Source organism: Anser brachyrhynchus, assembly GCF_964034855.1.
Source record: "Anser brachyrhynchus genome assembly, chromosome: 2".
In the NCBI taxonomy this organism is placed as follows: Eukaryota; Metazoa; Chordata; class Aves; order Anseriformes; family Anatidae; genus Anser; species Anser brachyrhynchus.
In genome coordinates, this window is record NC_137695.1 from 11,802,077 (window position 1) to 11,823,155 (window position 21,079).

Consider the following 21,079-nt stretch of genomic DNA (forward strand, 5'->3'; position numbering starts at 1 on the left):
GAGCAAAGCAAAATAAAGAATTCAGTCACCATTTCCCACCGTCAGGCAGCTGTTTAGCAAAGGAGCCAGCACGCTTAACAAAAGTGCTGTAACTCCCACGGTCTCCCCGCCCTTCTTTGCCCCCAGCTTTTATTGCTGGCCGAAAGCCCCGCGGTAGGGAACGTCCCCGTGTCATCCTGGCTGTGCCCCCCGGCTCCTGGTGCACCTGCAGCCTGCTCGCTGGCAGGGCGGCGTGAGCAGCACAAGGTCTCGACTCCGTAAGCGCCGTTCAGCAGGGCATAAACCTCACTGTGTGAGCCACGCTGTGTTTTCCATCACAAATCCAGAACACAGCACCCTGTGAGCAACTATGACGAAAACTTTCCCAACCAGGCCCAACGCAAGGGGGAACGGGAGTGCTCAGGTGTCAGTTTTCACATAGTGGAGTTGTAGTTGTGGATTTACACTCGTATTCCTTCCCTCGTCTCCTTCATGTAATAAATTCAGCATTAAAATTATCTTTAACGCTGCAAATAAGTTCAACGTCAAGAAAACCTTTAATATCAAAACAGTTAGAGAACTTTACAGAACTGTTTAGCAAAACTTTGCTTTCAGCTTCACGTCCATTATTCAGGATACGCTTTGTCAGCTCATGCCCCAGGTGGCTATGTGAAATAGAGACCTTTGTTCTAAGTGTGTGCCCTCTTGCTCCCAGCCATATTGCTTCAGTGACGCCTAACGGGCAGTCTGTTCATGGGGCAATTAAGTCTGCAAAGAAAAGCACAGTCTACGTTTTTAGGTCAGGAGTTTTAATTTAATTAATCTTATATTTAAGACGATCTTTAAAAAGTATTCCAGGTATTTCAAAAGGACTACAAAGACATTACTTGGGTAACGTGGCTGATTGAACTGAATTCGAGAGCTGTTACACTGCATTACTATTCCCCCCCCCCCATTATTTGCTTCATGACAATAAATCCGCTCAGGTCAACATACAACAGCTTGCCCCTAAAACCGTAAGCGTAGAGCTGCTGGCACAAGTGGGATGAGAAAAACACAAAGCATTTGAAAAACTGGGTTTTACCTTGCCACCAGGCACAGACTAGTTATAACCACAGCTCACAGACACGCAGAGCCAGTAGGAACAATACCCTATTTCACCAAGAAATGACCCGAAGGTACCTGGATTGAGTGGTCTGCTAAGAGAAGAAATCAATTTAAGTTTTTTTGGGGCTGGGAAGAAAAGGCACGATCACAATGGATTGGCTCTTACACTCTGTTGGACCTTCTGATTAACTGAAATTAAGACATGGTATAAACCCCCAAATTCTCAATCCTGAATTTCGGTATTGAGGTTTGCATTCTCCAGGACCTTGGGAAGATTATCACAGCAGATGTTGCACAAAAAAAGAACTTGCAGCAGGAGGCCTTTGTTTTCTGGAAGATGAGGAAGAGCTACCTAGTGCATATCCCTCTTGCAAGGACAGGCTACTACCTATGTTAGGTACCTACCATCCATACCTAAAAATTAATGGTTAATTATACCGATGGCCAGTATTTGGTTGTCAGCTAAACAGGTGGGGGACAGTGAGAAATCAGTGTTTTGATCTAAAGCACACCACGCAGCACTTGCAGTCTGTGTGGAAACTCAGTCCACACAATCCAATTACTTAACCTTTATGTGCTTGGTTAATTATACAGTACAGTAGTTGAAGCGATGCGCTCTGCAATTAAAATCACCCTAACCACTTTGAACTAATCACTTCTCCTTCGGAGATTACTTTTCCCAACATCAACACAGAACCCAAATTCCTTCGTAATCGCTATTTCAGAAGATGTAGTCACCTCGAGGGGACAAGCCGGGCAGCAGGCAGCCCAGCGCCCTCCCCAGGGCACGCACTTCTGCAAGGAAGGGCCAGCCGGGCACATGCGGGCCGGGGGTTCTTTGATATCACCGGAGGCAACGGAGAAAGATGAACCCAAGGGGGATTCTTGTATGACTGTTGCTCATTTTAAATGACATCAAGCTTAATTCACTCAAGGGGAACGGGGCTGGGAGAAGGGGTGAAGAAGCAGGAAAAATAAGGCTCTAAACACCTCTGTATAACATTATTTGTTAAACGTGCTCCATGCGGGCCACTTTTCTGCACCTGAGTCGTGAGTTCCCACGCTTAGCGCATCATTACTAGCCTTCAGCATCTTTCACTGCAGCCATTCACATTCTGTGTATTTTTTCATGATCAACGAATTTGCCCAAGTTAGGTAAGTTATCCCACCACTTAAAAAGAAAGGTCTCTGCTATCAGTTTAAACCACGGAGTAATCTTGACTTCGTTCCTGGAGGCTTTGTCTAAGAGCTGCTTCAGTTCTTTCTGCGTCACGTAACGGTAGCTCTGGATCTCGTTCGGATCGGGGTTCAGCGTTACATCCTTCTGCACGAACAGGATATAGTCTATTTCGTGTTCACCCCAGATCCCATCAGACTTGGCCTTGTAGTGAATTCGGGTCAGATAGACGATTTCCTCTGGAGTTACCTACAACCAAAACACATGTCAGAACCAGGAGCAAGGCAGAAGAATTCAACTGCTGGGCGTTACAGAGAGTTACCAGCTATTACCATCCTGCCGCATAAATTATTCCTCCCCTCAAGTATACAGCTGCACTGCACTTCCTTCATAAATAATTACTAGGAATAATTTTTGTTGCACTTTGATCAGACAAATTGCACAGCATCTCTCTAGGCAGACTCACCCGATAATATTTTGACAGGATTTCTTCTGTACACTTCAGTTTCAAATAACATTTCCCGGAGCCTACAGCACGCTTCTGGAGGCACTGACGGACGGCCACTTGTACCTGCCCCTTCTCTCTCAACCCAAGGGCCCAACAACTCTTTGACACCCAGGCCAGAAGCGCTTGCTGACAGAGCACGTGTAACGCTGACCCAACAGGGATCCGTGCAAACAGCAGAGCAGGGCATTAGTTCAGGGGATCACCCAACCATCGTGTTCCCCAACAGCCCGCAGCTTCTGTGTCCCACGACACAAACGTACCTGGCTGCAAAGCGTGGAAGGAGATTTTGATCACCAGCATAATCCAGCCAGCTTTACCCTGCTCTCTGTGCACTCCCAAATTGCCACCGTACCAGAAGGCAGGCAGAAGCAGGGAGTGCAGTTGTTTTGGAAGGAAAACCAGGTGCCCAGGGCACCCTTTTGCCCACAAGAAACCTGGAATCACAAAGGGACTCGTACACAGATGGTGCAAGTTCTCTTGGGCAAGCAGGATAGCCTGCTCAGGAGAAAATGTAGGCACCCATAGTTAGAGCTGAAGCAATACACTCCTGCGTTACTGCTGAGGCCTCAAATGCATTAAGCCCTCTGCACCTCCAAAATTAAATTCATTTTCAGATTTCATGCTGCCCCCATCTGCTAGCTGCAGTTACTCTGTGAGTCAGCACACGCTGTTAAGAACTGCCCTCTCTCCTTTACCTGCTCCATGGGGATTCCTAACTCTGCTTTCATTCGTCTTTGTGCCGCTCTTCGAACACCAATGGCATCATTTTCTTCCAGTTCCAGCGGGTGGCTCAGTGGGTGGCTACAGCAAGTGTTGGTAAAACAATCTGCAAGAAGTTTCAGTTAGCACACTTTTAACATGTATAAATCGTTAAAAGAAAACACAAAAAACAAAGCCTGAGACGTAGACCAGCTAATCACCATACTACATTTTTGTTCTCATTTGGAGAAAAGGTTCAGAGAGGAAGGAAGTTTTGCATCCCCTTATTTTTCTTTCCATTTATGTACCTGGATTTGCCTGTCGTGTGCTGCTTTGCAGGTTAGTGGCTGACAGACACAAACACACGCGTTCTCTGACTGCACAGCATCTACTTCAAAAGCCAGTTTGAAGAGACCTTGCAGATGCTGGTTAAAGCGACTTTTGAGTTGATATGCAAAAGAATATTGACAATACCTCCAGCGCTTGCAAGACCAGCTGACAGTAAGTAAACAGGCAATTTATGCTTGTAAAAAGTTGTAAGAACGTACTCTCCGTACTCCAAGTATATTAAAAATTATTTATCAGTAACGTGGAGCAACCGATCAGCCAACCTTTCACCTTTAACAGTCTAGCTCAAAAAGCATCTAAAACGGAATCTGATGACTTACAAGCTACATTCAGGCATTTTGATTAATTAACAGTCAAGGAAAAAAAAAATCAGTCTGTAGAATAAAAATTTGCTTGGAAGGAAGGAAAGGTCTTCCTTTCTCAAGTTAGAAACAGTTCCATGATAAATCAAACGTATGTCCTTCCCAGAGGAATTAAAGCATTCTCCACAGCTGCCAGAGCAATTTCTCCACTGCCATACAGTACGTCTTGCAACAGATAAGGTAAACAACATATACTCTGCCATAAACAGGATCAAACAAGTCAGGGAGCAATCATTTCCCAACATGCCTACCAATAAATTCACGTTCCCACTATGTTGCTTCATCCACAAGAGAAGTGCATCTCAGAAGTATTTACAAGGATCTCCTCTCCAAAGAGAGAAAATTCTAAAGCCTCAGAAGGAGTTACTCTGCAAAATTAGACTGACATATTTTTAAATATAGATTTAAACGTAACATTTATGTGCAGTGTGTTTCAGAACTAACCTGGAAATGTAATTTTAGCATTTGACCTCTGCTGCAGTAACAGTTTGTTTTCTGTATTAAATAAGAAAACACTGAATGCTCGGTGTAATAACCCTAAAAACAAAAACATAAAAAGTTATTTTACAAAGGAGAAGAATCACATGAAGACAAAATTTCAGGGCTTAGAACGGCCTCATTTGTTGATAAACTCAAAATTTTTCAAGTGTTAAAAATCAAGGATTTGACGAAAAAGAGTTATTGTTTAGGTTTTTGTGTCAATATATGCTAAACATTATGAAATTAACAAAGTACTATGAACAACGATGCAAAAATTACAACAGAAAATGAACTCCCTCAAGCACAGCATAATTGCTTTTTTTAAACAATTCTGAGCTTATTATTCCTCGCTCTTCAGGAAAATGCTTCCCATAACTAGAAAAAAGAAAGTCACAAACTGCTAAGAGATTCACAAACATGACTAGCCTAAAATAAAGACCATCACCAATTAAAATGACAACCAAAAACCCTTTCCCACTAGAATCAGCTGAAGCAGAACTCCATGTTAGCTAGTTAAAGACGGACATCAAAGCCTCCTCTACATGAGGAGAACCCGGCAAAGAAGCAAGTGGCACTGCTTAGAAAAAACTACATAAAATCAAGTATCTATAACAGGAAAATAATACCATTTTACCAACACAATGCAATTCAGAAATATTTATCATAGCATAGGGCTTATGTCCATGATCACACATTTCTCTGCTTTGCTGCTGCCTCCAACTGCTTGTTCCTCCCTACTGCAACACAGACGCTATATATAAGGCAGGGAGGCTCAGCACCCACCTGAGAAGGAGCCTTTCATTCAGCCACACTTGTATGACTCGGATACTTGTAAAAACCTTCAGTCTAACTCAGAGGGCGGTGAGGCCCGGGCCCAGGCTGCCCAGAGGAGCTGTGGCTGCCCCATCCCTGGCAGTGCCCAAGGCCAGGCTGGATGGGGCTGGGGGCAGCCTGGGCTGCTGGGAGGGGGCCCTGCCCACGGCAGGGGGTGGCACTGGGTGGGCTCTGAGGTCCCTTCCAACCTGAGCCGTTCTGTGATTCTGTGGCTCGAGGCGCGGGCGACCGTCCGTACCTTTATCGATGTTTTCGTTGAGGTGACAGTTCTTCTTGGTGTCCGCTCCCACCCTGTTGTCGTTCTCATCGATGAGGATGCACATCTCGGCCAGCAGCCGCACCTGCTGCTCGTCCAGGCTGTCCGTGTTCACCTCGGGCATGGCGGTGACCGTGCTGCGGGACGACGGGCCGGGACGGGGCGGTCACACGGCCGGGGCCCCCCCACGGCCCCTCGGCCGGGCTGCTCCTGAGGGACCGGCTGCCCTGAGGGGGCGCTCCCCGAACCCGCACCCACCGCCCTCTCCCTCAGGAATCCTGCTGATGGCCGCTGGGGACCCGCCGGGGTCGGTTGGGGACCGTTGGGGCCGGTTGGGGACCGCTAAGGGACCGTTAGTGGCCGTTGGGGCCCCGCCGCCGCCGCCGCGCCCCCCTCCCCGCAGCCCCTCCGCCCTCACCTGAGGGCCCGGGCCCAGTTCCCGCGCAAGGCAGCAGCAGCAGCAGCGGGTGCAGCGACGCCCCTGACGCACCGCGGCGGCCCCGCGGCGGCCCCGCGGCTGCCCAGGACGCGCAGCACGCGCCACATCGCCCGTCAGCCCGCCGCCACCAATGGGCGGGCGGTGGCACGCCGACGTCAGCGCATCGCCCGATCGCCCCACAGCGGCGCGGGCGGCCCGGGAGGCGGGGCCCGGCCTGATTGGAGGGGGGGAGGGGGGAGGGAGCGGGGGGACGGGCGTGAAGCGCAGCCAATCGGCGCATAGAGGGGCGGTGGCGCGGGCCAGTGAGGAGAGGGGGGAGTGGCGAGTTAGCCAATCAGGGTGGGAAGGGCGGGACCCGCTTGAGGCGGGAGACGTTGGTGCCTGGCAGGGGACTTCGCGGGGGCAGAGCCCCTCACAGGAGCAGCATTTGGGGGGGGAGGGACAACGTGAAACCAGGCAGCACCACAAGAAATAATAATAATAAATAAATATATATATAAATACCATCCGCTGCACAGCCCCTTAGCTGTAGAAAGCGCAGAAGGAGAAACACCCACAGGTGCCCTCACAGAGGGCTCAAGCACCCACAGCCTGCCCGGTCACTGAAAGGTTTTTGTGTCGCACACACTCACTGAAGCGTTTTGTCCCGAGCAACTGGACGTTGGGCCTTGTGGTGATGCCTGATGTCCTTTGCCAGATCAAACACTCGCTAGGTTCATTGCTCCCTGTGAAAAAAAAAAAAAGTTAAAATAAAATAAAATAAAATAGTAACTTTTCTTTCATTATCCTAACGTGACTAAATATAAGCTATGTAGATCTACCAAAACCACTCTAACTACCGAGATGGACACACCAACCAGCACCACGTGTGGAGACAACGCAGTTAACGATCGGCCTTCCAAGAGGGAAGCTCTGTTGGTGTAGAAGTTTCTGCCCTAAACCCAGAGCTGCTTCTGTAAGCGGGACAAAGCTGACGTTTGGCATGCAGGAGAGACAACCAGCGGGCGTGCACGGCGATGTGCAGGCTGCACGGTGGAGACATACCAAGTGTCCGTGTAGGTTACGGGGAAAAGAAAGATCTTATTCCCAGTAATAGCTATTGAGAACTTCTGTAAAGGTATTTTAGAACCTGACCGTCAGAAAAAAACTACAGTTTCTGTCCTAGGCAGAGAAGCGAAGTATTTCACTTGGAGTGGTGTTTGTGAGCAACAAGTCCCAGTGGCTGATGAGAGCCAGAAAGGATGTGAGGATGACAATACACTCTTATCACAAAACAGACAAGTGAGAGACGTCCCAAGCATTTCGCTAAGGATTCTTTCAGGACCAAGTGCTTTATGTCATTTGTATCATCTTTCGTCTCACTCACACCCCTCCTGCTTTGCCTTATACCTGCTAACAAACTATTTGTGTTGAAAATAAAAGATTCTAGTTTTGGTAATGGTATGCATTACACTGAAACCTCCGAAGTTTTGCTCTGCCCTGCTTGAAAAGAAGCGTGCATGAAGTGACATATATATAGCTTTAAGACTTGATTTAATTTATTCATCTCTTGAAGTCTGCTGGCTGTTTTCCGATACTCTGCCAACAAGGAAAACACTTGTCACCACTGGGAAGTCTCTTATTTCACCTGAAAATCCACCCAGCTGCAAATTACTGACAGAATTTTGCTGTCTACTGAGTTGAAAGGAAATGCAAATACACCAAACTGGAGCAAAACATCATAATTACCCAGGAAGTTAAACTAGAAGGCAGTAAACTGCAGGATAAATAAATGCAGAATTCCACGGGATTTGACCTCAGAACACACAGACTTGAGGAATAAGCCTCTCCTCAGTTCTCAACTTGCCAAAGAAAACAAGTTTTCATTTCTCTCCACCCTTCACATCCAATCTGCCTTTTTTTAAGCTTCCTGTTCACTTGTTTTAAAGCTTAAGACTTCCAGTTCAGCCTTCTCAGCTGTAGACCTAGCTGCTGATCTCCCTGCAGCACCCTTGTCAGAAGTCAGCTTCTGCCCTGAGTCATGGCTCTTCAGAAAATACCCGTCTGAAGGCTACACTTACGTGCAGAGCTAACGCCAGCCTGGAATTTATCTGTATTGGCAGGTAATAACTCCCTGTCCTAAATACTCTGCTGTTTGCTTTCTTAAAAGACCAACTGCAGGAAAGTGGGTTGGTTTTAGCCTGCTTCAGAGAGGACAGATGGCTTTGTAGTGAAAATGTAACACATGTATGCTAAATATATAAGTAGGATGTTGTATTTGCAGTTTGCTATCTCGAGTGTGATGGAAAGACTTATGACGGAAAGTTGCATGTACAGCATAAGGTGACGATGAATAATATAGGAAACAGCTCTTTTAGCCAGGAATTATTAAGAGGTTTCCTATAAGAAGGAAAAAATAACCCTGGAGTGCTTTTATCCCCTAGATCTGGTTTTCTTTTATTTATTTATTTATTTACTTATTTTCTTTCTTTTGGTTTGAGCACTGGGCAGGAAGTTCTGCCTTTTCCTGCTACATTTGCAGGCCTGGAAAATTTTTATGTAGCGGATTCAATTATTATTCTGTTCCATTGCTGGTTTCCCAAGCCTCGTATCTTGTTTTCTCAAGTCCAGCCACGGGTGCAGAAGTGCAGCTGCAGACGGTCTGGAAGGCGGTGTCAAGGACAACCCAATGTTTGCCACTACATTTACTGTAGCACTGAAAAAAAAAAAAAAGACTCATGCTAACTAATCCTGCCCTACGTTTCCCTAGGCTCCTGTACTGGTACCTGTGCAAGTGTCTTTTTTAAAACAAGCAGTTTGTGAAAAGCAGTTTGTCCTGTATGCGTTACTGTTTGTTAAACGGTGCCTTGCTACCCTTGTAATGCAACAGCAAAACAAAACCAGGCCCAGGGCTAGGGTGACAACAGTGCTCCTTGTCACGCATTTCTCGTGAAAAGGCAACTGCATCCATACAAGCCCTGTTGATTTTACGGTTAGTCACCCCGTGTCAAGGAAGGAGTTGTTTAAACCCCTGTCTTTCCCTACTGCACTGTTTTGCATCGCTTCTACAGCATAAAAAATAGTGTTATCTTTATTGCCCCCTGCTGTTAGAGAGTGAGCTGTTCCAGAGAAGACAGTTGCCAAGCATTTTTTTTTCAGGGAAATCTCAAATGTTGATTCTCCTGTGCTTTCTGGACATTTTTTCCATTACATTACATTAACAATTATGTTAGGATGAAGTAATTTCGGTAGGAATAATGAGGCTTAAACAACTTTTTACTTAGGAACTGAATAGTGGTGGCTCCAGCGGTGCCTTAGATAACGCGGCTGAGGTAACTGCACCTGCAGTAACTATAAGGAGAATTCAAAGCATCAAACGGTGCCATTTGCTCAGGTTGTGCTCAAGCTTCCTCCCAGGCAACTCTGTTCTACTCCTTGTCCATCCTCGTTTGCCTGTGCTCTCTCCCCCTTTTTCTCTCCTTAAAGCCACTTAGCTACTCTTTTTGCTCCCTTCCTTTCTCCTTTTGGGGGCGTTGAAAAAGGGAATAGGTGAAAGCTACGGGAAGCTCTCAACTAATTAGGCTGGTTATCTTCTGGAATAACCTGCAATGAAGAAAAAGATGCTAGTAAATAAAAAAAAAAAACCACTTTTTTTTTTTTTTTTTTCCTGTTAGTACAGTTGCAATTAAGACATGACTGCACAAAAGGAGGTAGAAAGGAATAAAAGACAAAAGAGATCGAAAGGCATAGTTGTAGCTGGGAAGCACATGAAAAGAAAATGTGATAACATTTTTAGCCCTCACAACGAGGCCCATATTCTTCTGGCCTTTTTACAGACCTCTTCAGAGGCCGCTAGATAATCTGAAGAAAGAGAGCAAATAATTAGGCAAAGGCCTCTTCTGACTTTCATAATCTGCCACAATGAATTTTACATCGGGGCTTCTTCTAAGCGTTAATCAGCACAGGAATTAATCCCATTTCAATTACGCGTTGTAAGCCTCAAAGCGAACAGCCTGCTAGCAGACCGCGGCGGCTACCTTTGATTCTCTGTTTCTGTCACGGTGTCGGCGGTCCCGCTTGGCACAGCACCGAGACTCGGCATTTCTCTGCCTTTCTGTATCAAAAAGTAGGGAATTCTGTCTGTGATTTAGTGAAGTTTCATCTCCCTCCTCAGCCAGGGGTGAGGGTGCAGTAAGGAAAAGCAGGCCGGGTTTTTTAAATGTCAGCATTAGGTGAAGGCTGAGGGGGACGGTGAAGGGGGTCCTTGGGGGGACACTTGGGGAGACATTTGGGGGAATGCTGAGGGGGACGCTGAGGGGGACATTTAGGGGGATACTCAGGGGAATGCTGAAGGGGGACACTTGGGGGGACACTTAGGATGCTGAGAGTGACATTTAGGGGGACACTTGGGGAGACACTTGGGGAACAGTTGTGACGCTGAGGGGGACACAGGGGGATGCTTAGGGGGACACTGAGGGGGATGCTGAGGAGGACCCCTAAGGAGACACCTGGGAGGAAGCTGAGGGGGATGCCGAGGAGGGCACTTAAGGGGACACTTTGCGGGATGCTGAGGAGAATGCTTAGGGGGACACCTGGGCTGCCTCCCTGCCTTGCTCCCCACACAGGTGCCTCCCTGCTGGGGGCTCCCCAAGCCCCCCCAGACCCGCTGTAACTCCGCGGCGGGTTTCGCCCCACGCCACACGCCCACGGCCGGGGTTTGGGGCAGGACGGGGTGCGGTGAGGGCAGCCCGCTACAGAGGGACCCCTCAGCGGGCAGGGACCCCACAGCGCCGCGCTCCCGCCCGGTCCCGTCCCGGCCCCGTCTCCATGGCGGCGGAGCGGGGGCCGCGCTGCGCTTCCGCCCGCTGCCGGATGTCGCCGCCGGGGCTGCTCAGCACCGCGACGGGTCGCTGCCGGGCTGCTCGCTGCCCCGCCCGCCTTCCTCCTCCTCCTCTTCCTCCTCCTCCTCCTCCTTCTCCTCCTCCTTCTCCTCCTCCTGCTGCCGCCGCCGCCGCTGCCCCCCCGCCGCCCGCCCGGTGCTGACAGGTGAGTGCGGGGCCGCCGCGCCCGCTCCCCTCAGCGCGCCTCCGCCATCTTCCCGCCCGCCGCCGGCAGCGGCTGCCCCGAGGGGACGGGACCGGGGGGACCCGGGGGGCACCGGGGGGGACCTGTGGGGACCGGGGGGGACCCGGGCTGTGGGCTCCCTGCGCCTCGGGGCCCGCTGAGGGAAGCGGGGCTCCCGCCGGCAGCGCCTGGCGCATCCCTCCCTAAAAACGAAAATCGCCCAGAGCGAGCCTGCCCGCTTTCCTTTGCCAGCTATTTTATATATATATATATATATTTAGTTTTATTCTTTAATCGAGCCGGAGGGCGTAGGGATGGTCCAGTCCTGCAGGCGGTGGGAATGGGAGCGCTTCCTCAGGAGGCTGCTGGCGAACTTTGTTTACCTCCTGCTGTGTGTCCTGAGGACAAGCCAAACGCCGCGGCTCACGGCTCGGTGCAGACCCTCTCATCACGCAGAAATGGGGTTAAAACCCCCAAAGGCCCCGTTTTACATCCCCTGCAGCGGGGCACGGCTGGGCAAGCACGGGGGATGCTGGCTGGGGAGGCATCGGGTAGACCTGGCCTCCGGCAGTGGGAGGGTGTCTCAGAACTGGCCCAAATGCATGGAATTCAGGCCTGTAAAGGTTCGCTTGCAGTTTGTCTTTATCCTTCCCTGAGCTAAAAACTGTGGAAACAAATTTCAGGGAGGAATTAATATGCTTCACGTGTTGAAATGTTGAGTAGATTTGTTTCCAGTTTTAGGAAATGAAAAAAATGGTGCTTATGTGGAGGTGAGGGAAACTTTGTCAAGCTAAGCCCTGAGATGTTGCTCAATGATGTCTTGTGAGAAAAGGGAAACTTCGACATGTGTTTTTATTACTCGTTGTCCCTTCCAGCTTGTGGAAGTTTGTTTTGTTACAGCACTTTCAAGCACGCTGTCTGTAACAGTAATTCATGGAGGATTTACCTAAAGAACTGGTGGAACAGCTTCTTTGAGGTGATTCAGTGTCATTGAGTACACCTTGAAATTATACAAATCTCTGTTGTTCAGGCACTGGGTTTGAAACATCAGAGCGATATCCTTCTGCCTAAACAAAGTTCTGAGACTGTTTTCCAAGCAAGCCTGCTGTTGTCGTTTTTTCTAACATCAGATTTTTAAAAGAGATCTGGCAACCTCAAGAATCCTGTGGTGCATTTTCTTATGGGTAGTTTATATTAGATAAGATCTGTGCGTGCGTCAGCCCTACCCTGTCTTTCTGTAGTAACTTTAAATATAGCTGTATGTGTTGTGTACTTGGGCAGGTTTTTTGAGAAGAGCATGCACAAAGTGTTAGAATTTAAGGCAAAGGTCAGTGTAAATTTTTTTAATGCCGCTTGTTTATGTGTACACGTGTCCCTAAACTAGGTTTGGTATGTTGAATTTAAAGATAACTCTGAGATGAGACCGTCTCTCTCTAATGTAGACATGCTCATAACGTCATGTTTCTTTTAAATTTAGGACTTGTTTAGTGGATGCAGAGCCACAGGTACGGGCTGAAGTGCTTGGGAGCGTTGGTATAGTCAGGGGAGAAGCCTTGTGAGTGGGGTGAACATGTGTTAAAAGAGTAGCTTGCTGTTACACGATCCAGAAATTGCAAACCAGAATTACTGCGTGTCACACAGCAAGAAGGGAAGCCGCGTTGTATTTTGTATGTTTGAGGTGAGGTAGGGGTTACGCTGTGCAATTTTTCAGTCTTGGAGCTAACTAAGGCTTGTAGCCTGTGAGGTGTAGGCCTGGGTGTGGGGCTTGTTCCAGATGCCACCACTTCAAACCTCTATGGGATGAGTTTGCTAGTGCTCTGCACGCGAGCAGTGAGGGACCAGGACAGTCTCCTAAGCCAGAGGGGTTTCTTGTTTTCTCCTCAACGAATAACCCCTGCAGACTGTTCTGAGACCTGGTGTTTCAAAATGGTGGGACTGGGTACTCGCAGGGCTGCTGTGTGTGCTGTCGGAAGATTTGGTAGCTCTCCCTGCTCGGCCACAGGAGGAAATGCTTCAGGGGTGTGCTGTCTGAGGGTTGCTTCTTGGTGCTTCAGAAAGGCTTGCTAGGTGTATTACAATGAGCATCCAAGTTGCTTGCTTCTGCTGATGTCTCAGCAGTAAAATAATTTATTAGCAACTGATATATTCCCAAATGAAAGGCAGTGATACCTGAGGTCACTTTGCTTGCATACACATGTGATGGCAATTTATCTAGTACATTGGTAGTAAGCACCTATGTATTGTTTGGAGAATAGCAGAGCAAGAATCTGACCTCTTAATTAGATGCAGGGCTTCCTTAAATAAATATCTGGCTAAACCACCTTTGTGCTTGAGCTTCCTTGGGATTCCTCACCCTCAGGTCTTGCATTTGCATACCTGTGCACGCATCTAGACTACTTCCAAGCTATTAGGGATATGCTGATACAGGAACGAGAGCTAAAGGCTCTGTGACACAGCTAAGGAAATAAAGTATGTTTGAAGGCTGCTCTTTGGGATTTAACCAGCAGAAAGTAGTTTAGCAGGACTTGATGCTGTTTATTGAGCTCTTCAAGAAAAGTCAGCTAATCAATACTTGTTAATAAAATAAAGCGCAGTGTATACTGCAGAGGTAAGTAACTAGTGTTAAATGTAAGCTTATGTTGTACACTGTGCTGTTTAAATTAGCAGAAACAGTGAGCCCATTTCGTGAGTGTAGGTAGCAGAGCTCTCACAGGAACGTTGTGCACCTTCACGACATCAGCAATTTCACTTCAGAGGTCTTGGTCTGGTGATTATTAGTGGACTCGGGCAGGTTTCTTCCATATTCTAAATAAAAAGCCATCTACTTTTAATAATTATTGTTTAATATCAGCTAAAGCAAGTATGTATGGCTAGGGGTATAATTTTTTGCTTTGGTAGACTAACAGTCGGCAGGCTAGGTCTGTGTTGCGTTTTGATCGCAATATTTGCTGACAGAGTTGAATTAGCAAGATCAAAGCTTGCTAGCAGCAAAACTGCCCTGCTTTACTCTTCAATGTTGGTGTTAGAAGCTTGCTCGGGGTAGGTTCCTGCTAATGCATTGAAGTTTTTATCATCGCTTCCCAGCTGTATAACATACTTAAAATTCATCTGTGCGGTTCCTTTACCGTGCTTGCTGTCAAAGGGAGGTTGTCACCTTTTCACTGGGGGCTGCTCTCCCCTCTTACGTTTCAAGTAACATCCAGTTTTGTTTGAGAGCGTGCTGTTCTAAATTTAGGGGAAAGAAAAATCACGTTGTAATGCTCGAGTGGATTTTGTTAGGTTTGAGCACACTTCTCAGTGGTTCTAGCATCATCTAGGATGATCCGGAATGGTTTTGTTTCCTAAATATTTATCTTTAGAAAAACATTGAGCCTTGCAAAGAAGTCTGCTTAGCCTGATCCTTCTCAGGTGTGCTGTGTTCTTGGCATTTGCATTGAATTAACTGCACTTGAACGTATAGCATCCTCGAAACTAATTGTTTGGTGAAAACCTCAAAACTCTTCTAAATTTGATTCCTTTGCATGTTAATAAACGTTGTAGTGGTGTAGGTTGATTTTTAAATTCCCTTAACTCATGAGTAATGCTGTCAAACTCAGTTACATGTAATTGAGAACTTCATAACTGCAGTCGTTCTCCTCTTTCCCCTTTCCTTCCCCCCCCCATTTTATGAAAAGACACGTTAATTTGCATCTTTGTATCTTAAGGTTTTATTGTTGCACAGGACAATAATTGCTGTTGCAATAAGCCTCCATTTCTTATATAGTATATGCTGAAATTTTGTTCTAAAACATATTTGAAACAGAGGGACCTGAAACTGTTCAAGAGATTTAAGAGCGCACACAAACCCAGTAAAATTGTTTTGTTTTGTTTCTGACGATCCTTTAAATAGTAAGTGTTAGCATTGCTAAACTTTAAACAAAATGGAGCAGGGAGATCTTGGGTAAGAGATGTTGCTGAAATTTCCTGATGCTTTCCCTTTCCAGCCTTGTGTGTTGTCTTGAATGAACAAAAAAGGAAATGCAGTACTGTAGCCATTCTGTCTGCGCTCTGACACTTCTTAAAACAGATTTTCTCCTTGGCTTCAGCAGCATGCATACCCCAGGAATTCTTTCCTTTCAGCAGTCTGCTGTTCTTGTTCCATGCTCGAGAGCAGAAGCGTGCAAGGAGAATCAGTTGATGGCTGCAGTGAATTAATTTTTAAGTCTAGTAAGACCTGTGTGTGCACGTCTGTTCAGTGCCCTTTCTTTACTGTAGCTGAATAAAACAGTAACTGGTTTGCTGTTAACTCTGATGAAATATTTCCTGTGACTGAATACATGGTAACATCTGTTACAGAAAGGTAGGTGGCAGAACTTTAATTTAACATGCTATAAAATATGATAGTTTAATTAAACAGCATAAATGAAATGCCAGAGTAGCTTTGCATTCAGAAAGCGGTAATCACCTATGGTCTAGACTGTTTTCTAGGACACATTTTTTTCCCCTACTTCTGCTGACTGACTTTGTTGGAAATTCATTTGGTAGCACTCCTGAGGCTCTGACAGATCATTGTGTGAAGAACCCTATGCAAGCAGTCTTTTCCCAAACAATCGTGCAGAAGTGCTCGACGTGTCGTACAAGCTCACTTTGTAACAGTACAGTGCTGGTTTACTGGTGTGCCTTTATTGAGTGTAGTTTAGTAATACAACAGCCTTCCCCCTTTTCTGTTGTTTTTTTTCCTTGGGAAGTACTTTTGTTCAGCTTTATTTACTCTATGCTAATTTTTAGCTGTTGTGAATTCAGCCTCATTTGGTTCAGGAAACTAGTCCCATGCTTCTTGGTGACTTTTTGTTCCTCCTGGTAGTATTGCTAGGCAAAGGGAAATGAATGCGTCTTCCCACAACCCGTTTATAGCATTCCAAAGCTCTGATTAACTACGTCTGACTAACAGTATATAATGGGTCATTTTGATGTCTTTTTTTCTTACTTTGTTTGACTCAGATTTGGTGCTTAGCCCTAACTTGTATTGATGTATTCCCTTCCCCCCTTTCCCGTAGTCTTCTGTGTTCTAACTACAAACGTTTCAGAAATGTGAAAAACTTTGGTTTGCATACTGCTGACTGTTTCACTAATCAATATTTAATATGGTTTTCATAGGATATGTAACATGACACTGATATTCTGGACAGGTAATTTTCACTGCTTGAAAACCTTACGTAATGAGGGGAATCAGGTAACTGCTAGAAATGAGCACCTTATTTATTTATATTTTAGTATCGTATTGCCAAGGATTTGTTCTGTGAAATCTGCTCTTGGAAAATCCCTAGCTTCTCCCCGTGGCCTCCAAACACTTCTGAAATTGTCAAGGAGAAGTCAATATTTAAAGGGACACTGTCATTCCTTTTTCCACCCGAATTTACGACTTGCTTTTATAAGCTCTGAATTACTGCTCCCTTCCTGAAAGTTCGAGGCCGTTGGGTGGAATTATGACTAATATTCCAGAGAGTTGAGCTAGTCCCCTGTCTCCTTCCTGTCCTCTGTATACACGTGCCTGCTTGTTGCCTCTCTGGCTGCAGCTTTGCTCTGGCTGTGCCCTGGTGCCGGGCCTGGGGAGGAGCGTGCATGCTTTGCTGTCTCCAGAGCAGTGCATGAGCGACGTGGTCCTGCTGGTGCATGAGGAGAGCGTGGCTCCTGGCAGTGACACTGGCTGCGGGTGAAGTGCGTACAATATGGAAGTGTCTCTTACCTTTTCTGTTTGCTTAGCGGCGTTGAAAATAGGAACTCTCGTGCAGTTAATGGGAGCATTTCACTGTGTAAAAGTACAACCTTGCCTGACCGTGTCCCTTTAAATTCTACGTGGTGGAACGTACCGATGTAGAGCTGCTGAATCTGTACGTCGTGGAGCAGTCCAGAAAAGAGTGTAGCTTGGTGACGTCCTCTAAAATGAAGGAGCTTGGCAGAGAAAGGCAGGTGGGAGCTAACACAGTTAAAACAATGCCTGGTAAGGAGTAAATATAAATGCTGTTAACATCTCTGTCGGTACCTACAGCTTAGCAGCTGGTGTCTGGCAGGAATTAGAAATCAGATTTCTCTTCGCAGAGTTGAAGTGAAATGGTATAAACTGATTTGTATGATTATATGCAACTGTGTGTATGTGTAGGGATAAAGCTGTTCAACACATCTATGCCTGTGTGCACAGTTTGTTGCAATGGGCCTCAAAAATTAATCACGAACACCACAGAAACTGGTAAACTGAAAACCACCAAAAGATGGGTTCCCAGGTGAGATAAGAAAGAGGAGAATCTCCAGCAGTGCTTGATGCCTTTAGAAAGAAACACAAATGTGAGGAGTGCTGAAAGCCTGTTCCTAATTGTTGACCACGTGTTCAAGAACAGGAAAATACTCAGCGAAGCCCAGAAAATTGGCAATAACTCGATTACGGGGTTGGCTTTTTTGTAATTTCAGCCCTGTCTTTCTATGATAGAGGGATCCAGCCACAGGGGAAAAAAGAAACCTAGTGAAATAAGAAACTACTAAATGATAGTTCTTTCTCTTCTTTCTCCTTTGGTTTGTGAATATAGGTAATTACTTACTACTGCTTAATCACACGAAGAGCTCCAGTGGGATTAGGTGCAGGGGAGGACTGCAGAGTCCGGTGGAAATGAATGAAAGCATTTCAGTGAAGGACAAGCTACTGGTGGTGCAACCTGAATTTTATTTTAGATCCACTCGGGGATTGGTGTCAGGTTACTGGAGCTCAGGTGTTCCAGCAACTAATTGAAATACCAATTATATTTTTTAGAAGGTTTGAGGATTATGGGCATCAAAACCTTAATTAAATCTAGGCTCATTTATACAACAAAATGAAGATATAAAAAGATGTATAAAAAACAAGGCAAATTTGAAGCTGTTTTTATTCATGGTATACTGTGTTTTTAGTAAGCTCTGCTTTTCCTTGGCTTTATGATATGTTAAAAAGTTGGAAAAACCATGTCCAAAACACCGAAGTGGTTAATGCCTAATCTTGTTCGTAGCTATGGTGCTCATTCCTAGCTTGAGATCTAGTGTGTTGGCGGATCTTAAATTGGAAGTGGCCCTGGGTTTGCTTTAAATTTTTCTTTGATCATCTTGTCTGAAAGGAAGCTCAGTTGCCTTGTTAGCTTTGCCAACTCTGCTCTCCTATTTCTCTGCAGACTGTTGCAGCTATTTTAAGTTGTAATTGTTGTTTCAGAAATCTTTTATGCTGGAGAATGAATTTTTATTTTGTTCTCAATGTTCACGATCAAAAAATTTTGAATAACTAATCCTGAAACATTCAAAATGTTTAACAGCTGGTACACCTCATAAAGCTAAAATAATTGGTGTTGAATATCAGGTGTAATAATAAAAAAAAAAAATCCAGAAATTAAATGTTTGTTTAAAAATAATAAAAAATTGATGGTAAAGAACATAGTCTCCATGTATTTATGCAAGAAATCAAATATGATTTGATTTTTCTTACACAGGGGAAAGCAGTAGATCATACATGGTAATGCTATCTGGTGATACTGTCAGGTTTTTTAAGGATTTCAGAACGCATAATTGCCTTTAAAATGTTGACAAAGTTTGAAAATTAACAGCAACGACTTGGTAAGTCAGGCCTGCTTTCAGTGGTCACGTTAAGGCAAGTGCACTTTTACTATCCAAGAAAGTGAAACCATGAGCTGTCAAAAATGTTAAAAAGTAGTTTTCAGAATGTCATTAAAATTAAAATCTGCTGTATGTAAACAAGCACGTGTACTGAAATTCATATGCTAGTGCTTAAAGTTGCCTTATACAATTTGAACCTGACAGTGTCCTTAAATTATCATGTCTGTTTGCTTTCATTTTCCAGCTGGGTTTTAATTTTTGCATGCATTTCAGTGAACTATAGTACGCATAATAATTGTTTCCTGGAAGCATTTTGGGGCTATTGCTGCTGGTATTCACCAAAATGAGCAAGGTAGTGGAATTTGTTTTCCTTTTGCGGAGGTTTGTAAGCTAATGAAACGGTAATGCGGAAATGATTCCATTCTTTATTTGCATTTATACATATGATTTAGAACTTATGAGTAATAGGATCTCTCTGTTTTAATGACACCCCAAAGAACTCCAAAATTGAGTAGAATTTTATTTTGAGGAAAAAACCAAAAACCTCCAATTCGTTTGGGAAAGCAAATTGTGACATTTAATGCTTGTCCTTAGTTTATCATAGGAGCCTCTGTGAAGCTGTTTTTTTGAAGTAATGCCAATAGAAAGTGGAAGTTGTGCATCTGCTCGCCAAGCAAAGCAGAAACGTAAATCGCACAGCCTTTCCATCCGAAGAATCAACAGTTCCGAGCAAGAACGGGCCGCGCTGCAGAGAGACATGCTGGAAGGGCAGGTAAGGTAGTACGCTACTGCTTGGGTAACTTCCTTAGCTTTTTTTTTTTTGTTTTTAAATGAAGAGTTTCCTATGTGAAGAAGCTAAGTAAACGTAAGTGATGAAATACATCCAGTGAAGTTGGAGAAACTGCAGACATGTTTGCTTTCAAGTGCTGACTGTCTTTGAAGACCATTGACGCAGGTGTTGAGCGTTTCAGGTTGTTTTCAGACTTGGGAAGCTTTTTATTAGCTTTTACATATTCTTACATGAATGATGAAACCATTAACAAATACAAAGAAACAGCCTGTTCAGATTGCTGCACGTCCCCCTGCCGTCTCCTCGTACCTTTAAGGTGAAGACTGGTTCTTGATTTCGTAAGTTTGAAATTGGAATAGAAGTAACTTAGGAGTACGATAAACTGAAATACTTGTTTATTACAACTCTGATAGGGAAGGTATTAGTGAGAACACTCTTCTGCATTCCTTTCCATAAAGTAAATAAATATTGCCCACTTGACAGGCTTGAGCTAACTTAGATTTTTGTTTGTGGTGTGTTTTTTTTTTTTTGAACTTGGCTCAGATACAGGTGGGATTTTCTGTGCAGTTAATTTAAGGGAAAGAACAACAGCCACAAGCTTCTGTAACTTTTAAAATCATGTCAGTTTCTATAGTGGGTGCAGTTTGGAGTCACTTGGAATGCTTCACCTTAAATATTGAAATTAACTGTAGGTAAGACCCCTGTAGGAGGTGCTTATAGCAGTACTAGCAAAGATAAGCAAGTAGCAGTTTGAAAACTATCTGCTTTCAAGTTGAATGTGCAATATTAGTGTGGGCCTGGCAAAGATGATGCAAAACTTGATGTTTATCAGAGAGTTGGCTTGAAATAGTAACGGCGTTTAGCTATGAGAAACCTCACTTTCTCTTCTGGTCTGCAGATACTCTGAAGTGAACAGCTTGTGTTTTCTCTGGTGTGACAGGCTTTTGTGCTGAATCTATTGTTCACTTAATGACAATGTTAGTTTTCTGAGAACTGACAGAGCCTAAGTTGTTGCTGCTTGTCATCTGGAAGTTGGATGGAAATACTTCCTCGGACAGAAAACTGCTCATGTTTGGGCTGCTAGAGCCTTACTTAAGGAGGGAAGGGCAGCTGAGAGGTCATGCTGTTGCTTCTGTGTAGTAAAAAAAAACGCAAAAACAAACAAAAAACAAACAAACAAAAAAAAAACAAACAAAAAACCACATTAACTTATTTTAGTATTTCTTATCAGACTCCACAGGTGTACTGCACTGTAATATGTAGATGTTTTAAATATTTTGTGTGTCGTCTTAGTTAATTCTGTTGATCTAATTTAACCTTGAACAGCCAGTGGCCAGCTCTAACGTCTAGAGAGCATAGAGCTACTTCACAGCAGAGCTGCAAGCCGCATGAAACCTAGATAATGCTGTCTGCCTATCTGTGAAAATACTTTTTACATGGTATTTTAAT

The 21,079-nt window shown here is 45.1% G+C and overlaps 2 protein-coding genes across 7 annotated transcripts in view; one reads left to right on the top strand and one right to left on the bottom strand.

The window, feature by feature from the left end:
• Positions 1-771: 771 nt before the first annotated feature.
• LOC308188617 (isopentenyl-diphosphate Delta-isomerase 1) lies at positions 772-6,377 on the bottom strand. Of its 2 annotated transcripts, none has more exons than XM_080577822.1 (5): positions 6,169-6,377; positions 5,733-5,887; positions 4,625-4,717; positions 3,467-3,597; positions 772-2,512 (listed from the first exon to the last, which is right to left on the bottom strand). In XM_080577822.1, the coding sequence occupies exons 1-5, from the start codon at positions 6,294-6,296 to the stop codon at positions 2,195-2,197; spliced, it is 825 nt and encodes a 274-aa protein (XP_080433948.1). In that variant the 5' UTR covers positions 6,297-6,377; the 3' UTR covers positions 772-2,194. The 2 variants fall into 2 exon arrangements, with proteins under 2 accessions (XP_080433948.1, XP_080433949.1); XM_080577823.1 differs by having other exon boundaries at positions 5,733-5,960; positions 6,169-6,233.
• Positions 6,378-8,144: 1,767 nt separating this feature from the next.
• WDR37 (WD repeat domain 37) overlaps positions 8,145-21,079 on the top strand; it is a 43,594-nt gene continuing 30,659 nt past the window's right edge. Inside the window, exons 1-3 of one of the 5 annotated variants that reach the window (XM_080578255.1) lie at positions 11,030-11,214; positions 16,369-16,400; positions 19,435-19,612. In XM_080578255.1, coding sequence (XP_080434381.1) covers positions 19,475-19,612 — 138 coding nt within the window. In that variant the 5' untranslated portion in view covers positions 11,030-11,214; positions 16,369-16,400; positions 19,435-19,474. Of the gene's footprint in view, positions 8,292-11,029; positions 11,215-11,340; positions 15,572-15,595; positions 16,401-19,434; positions 19,613-21,079 lie in introns of those variants that run through there. The other 4 variants (XM_080578258.1, XM_080578254.1, XM_080578257.1 and 1 more) reach the window with 4 other exon arrangements.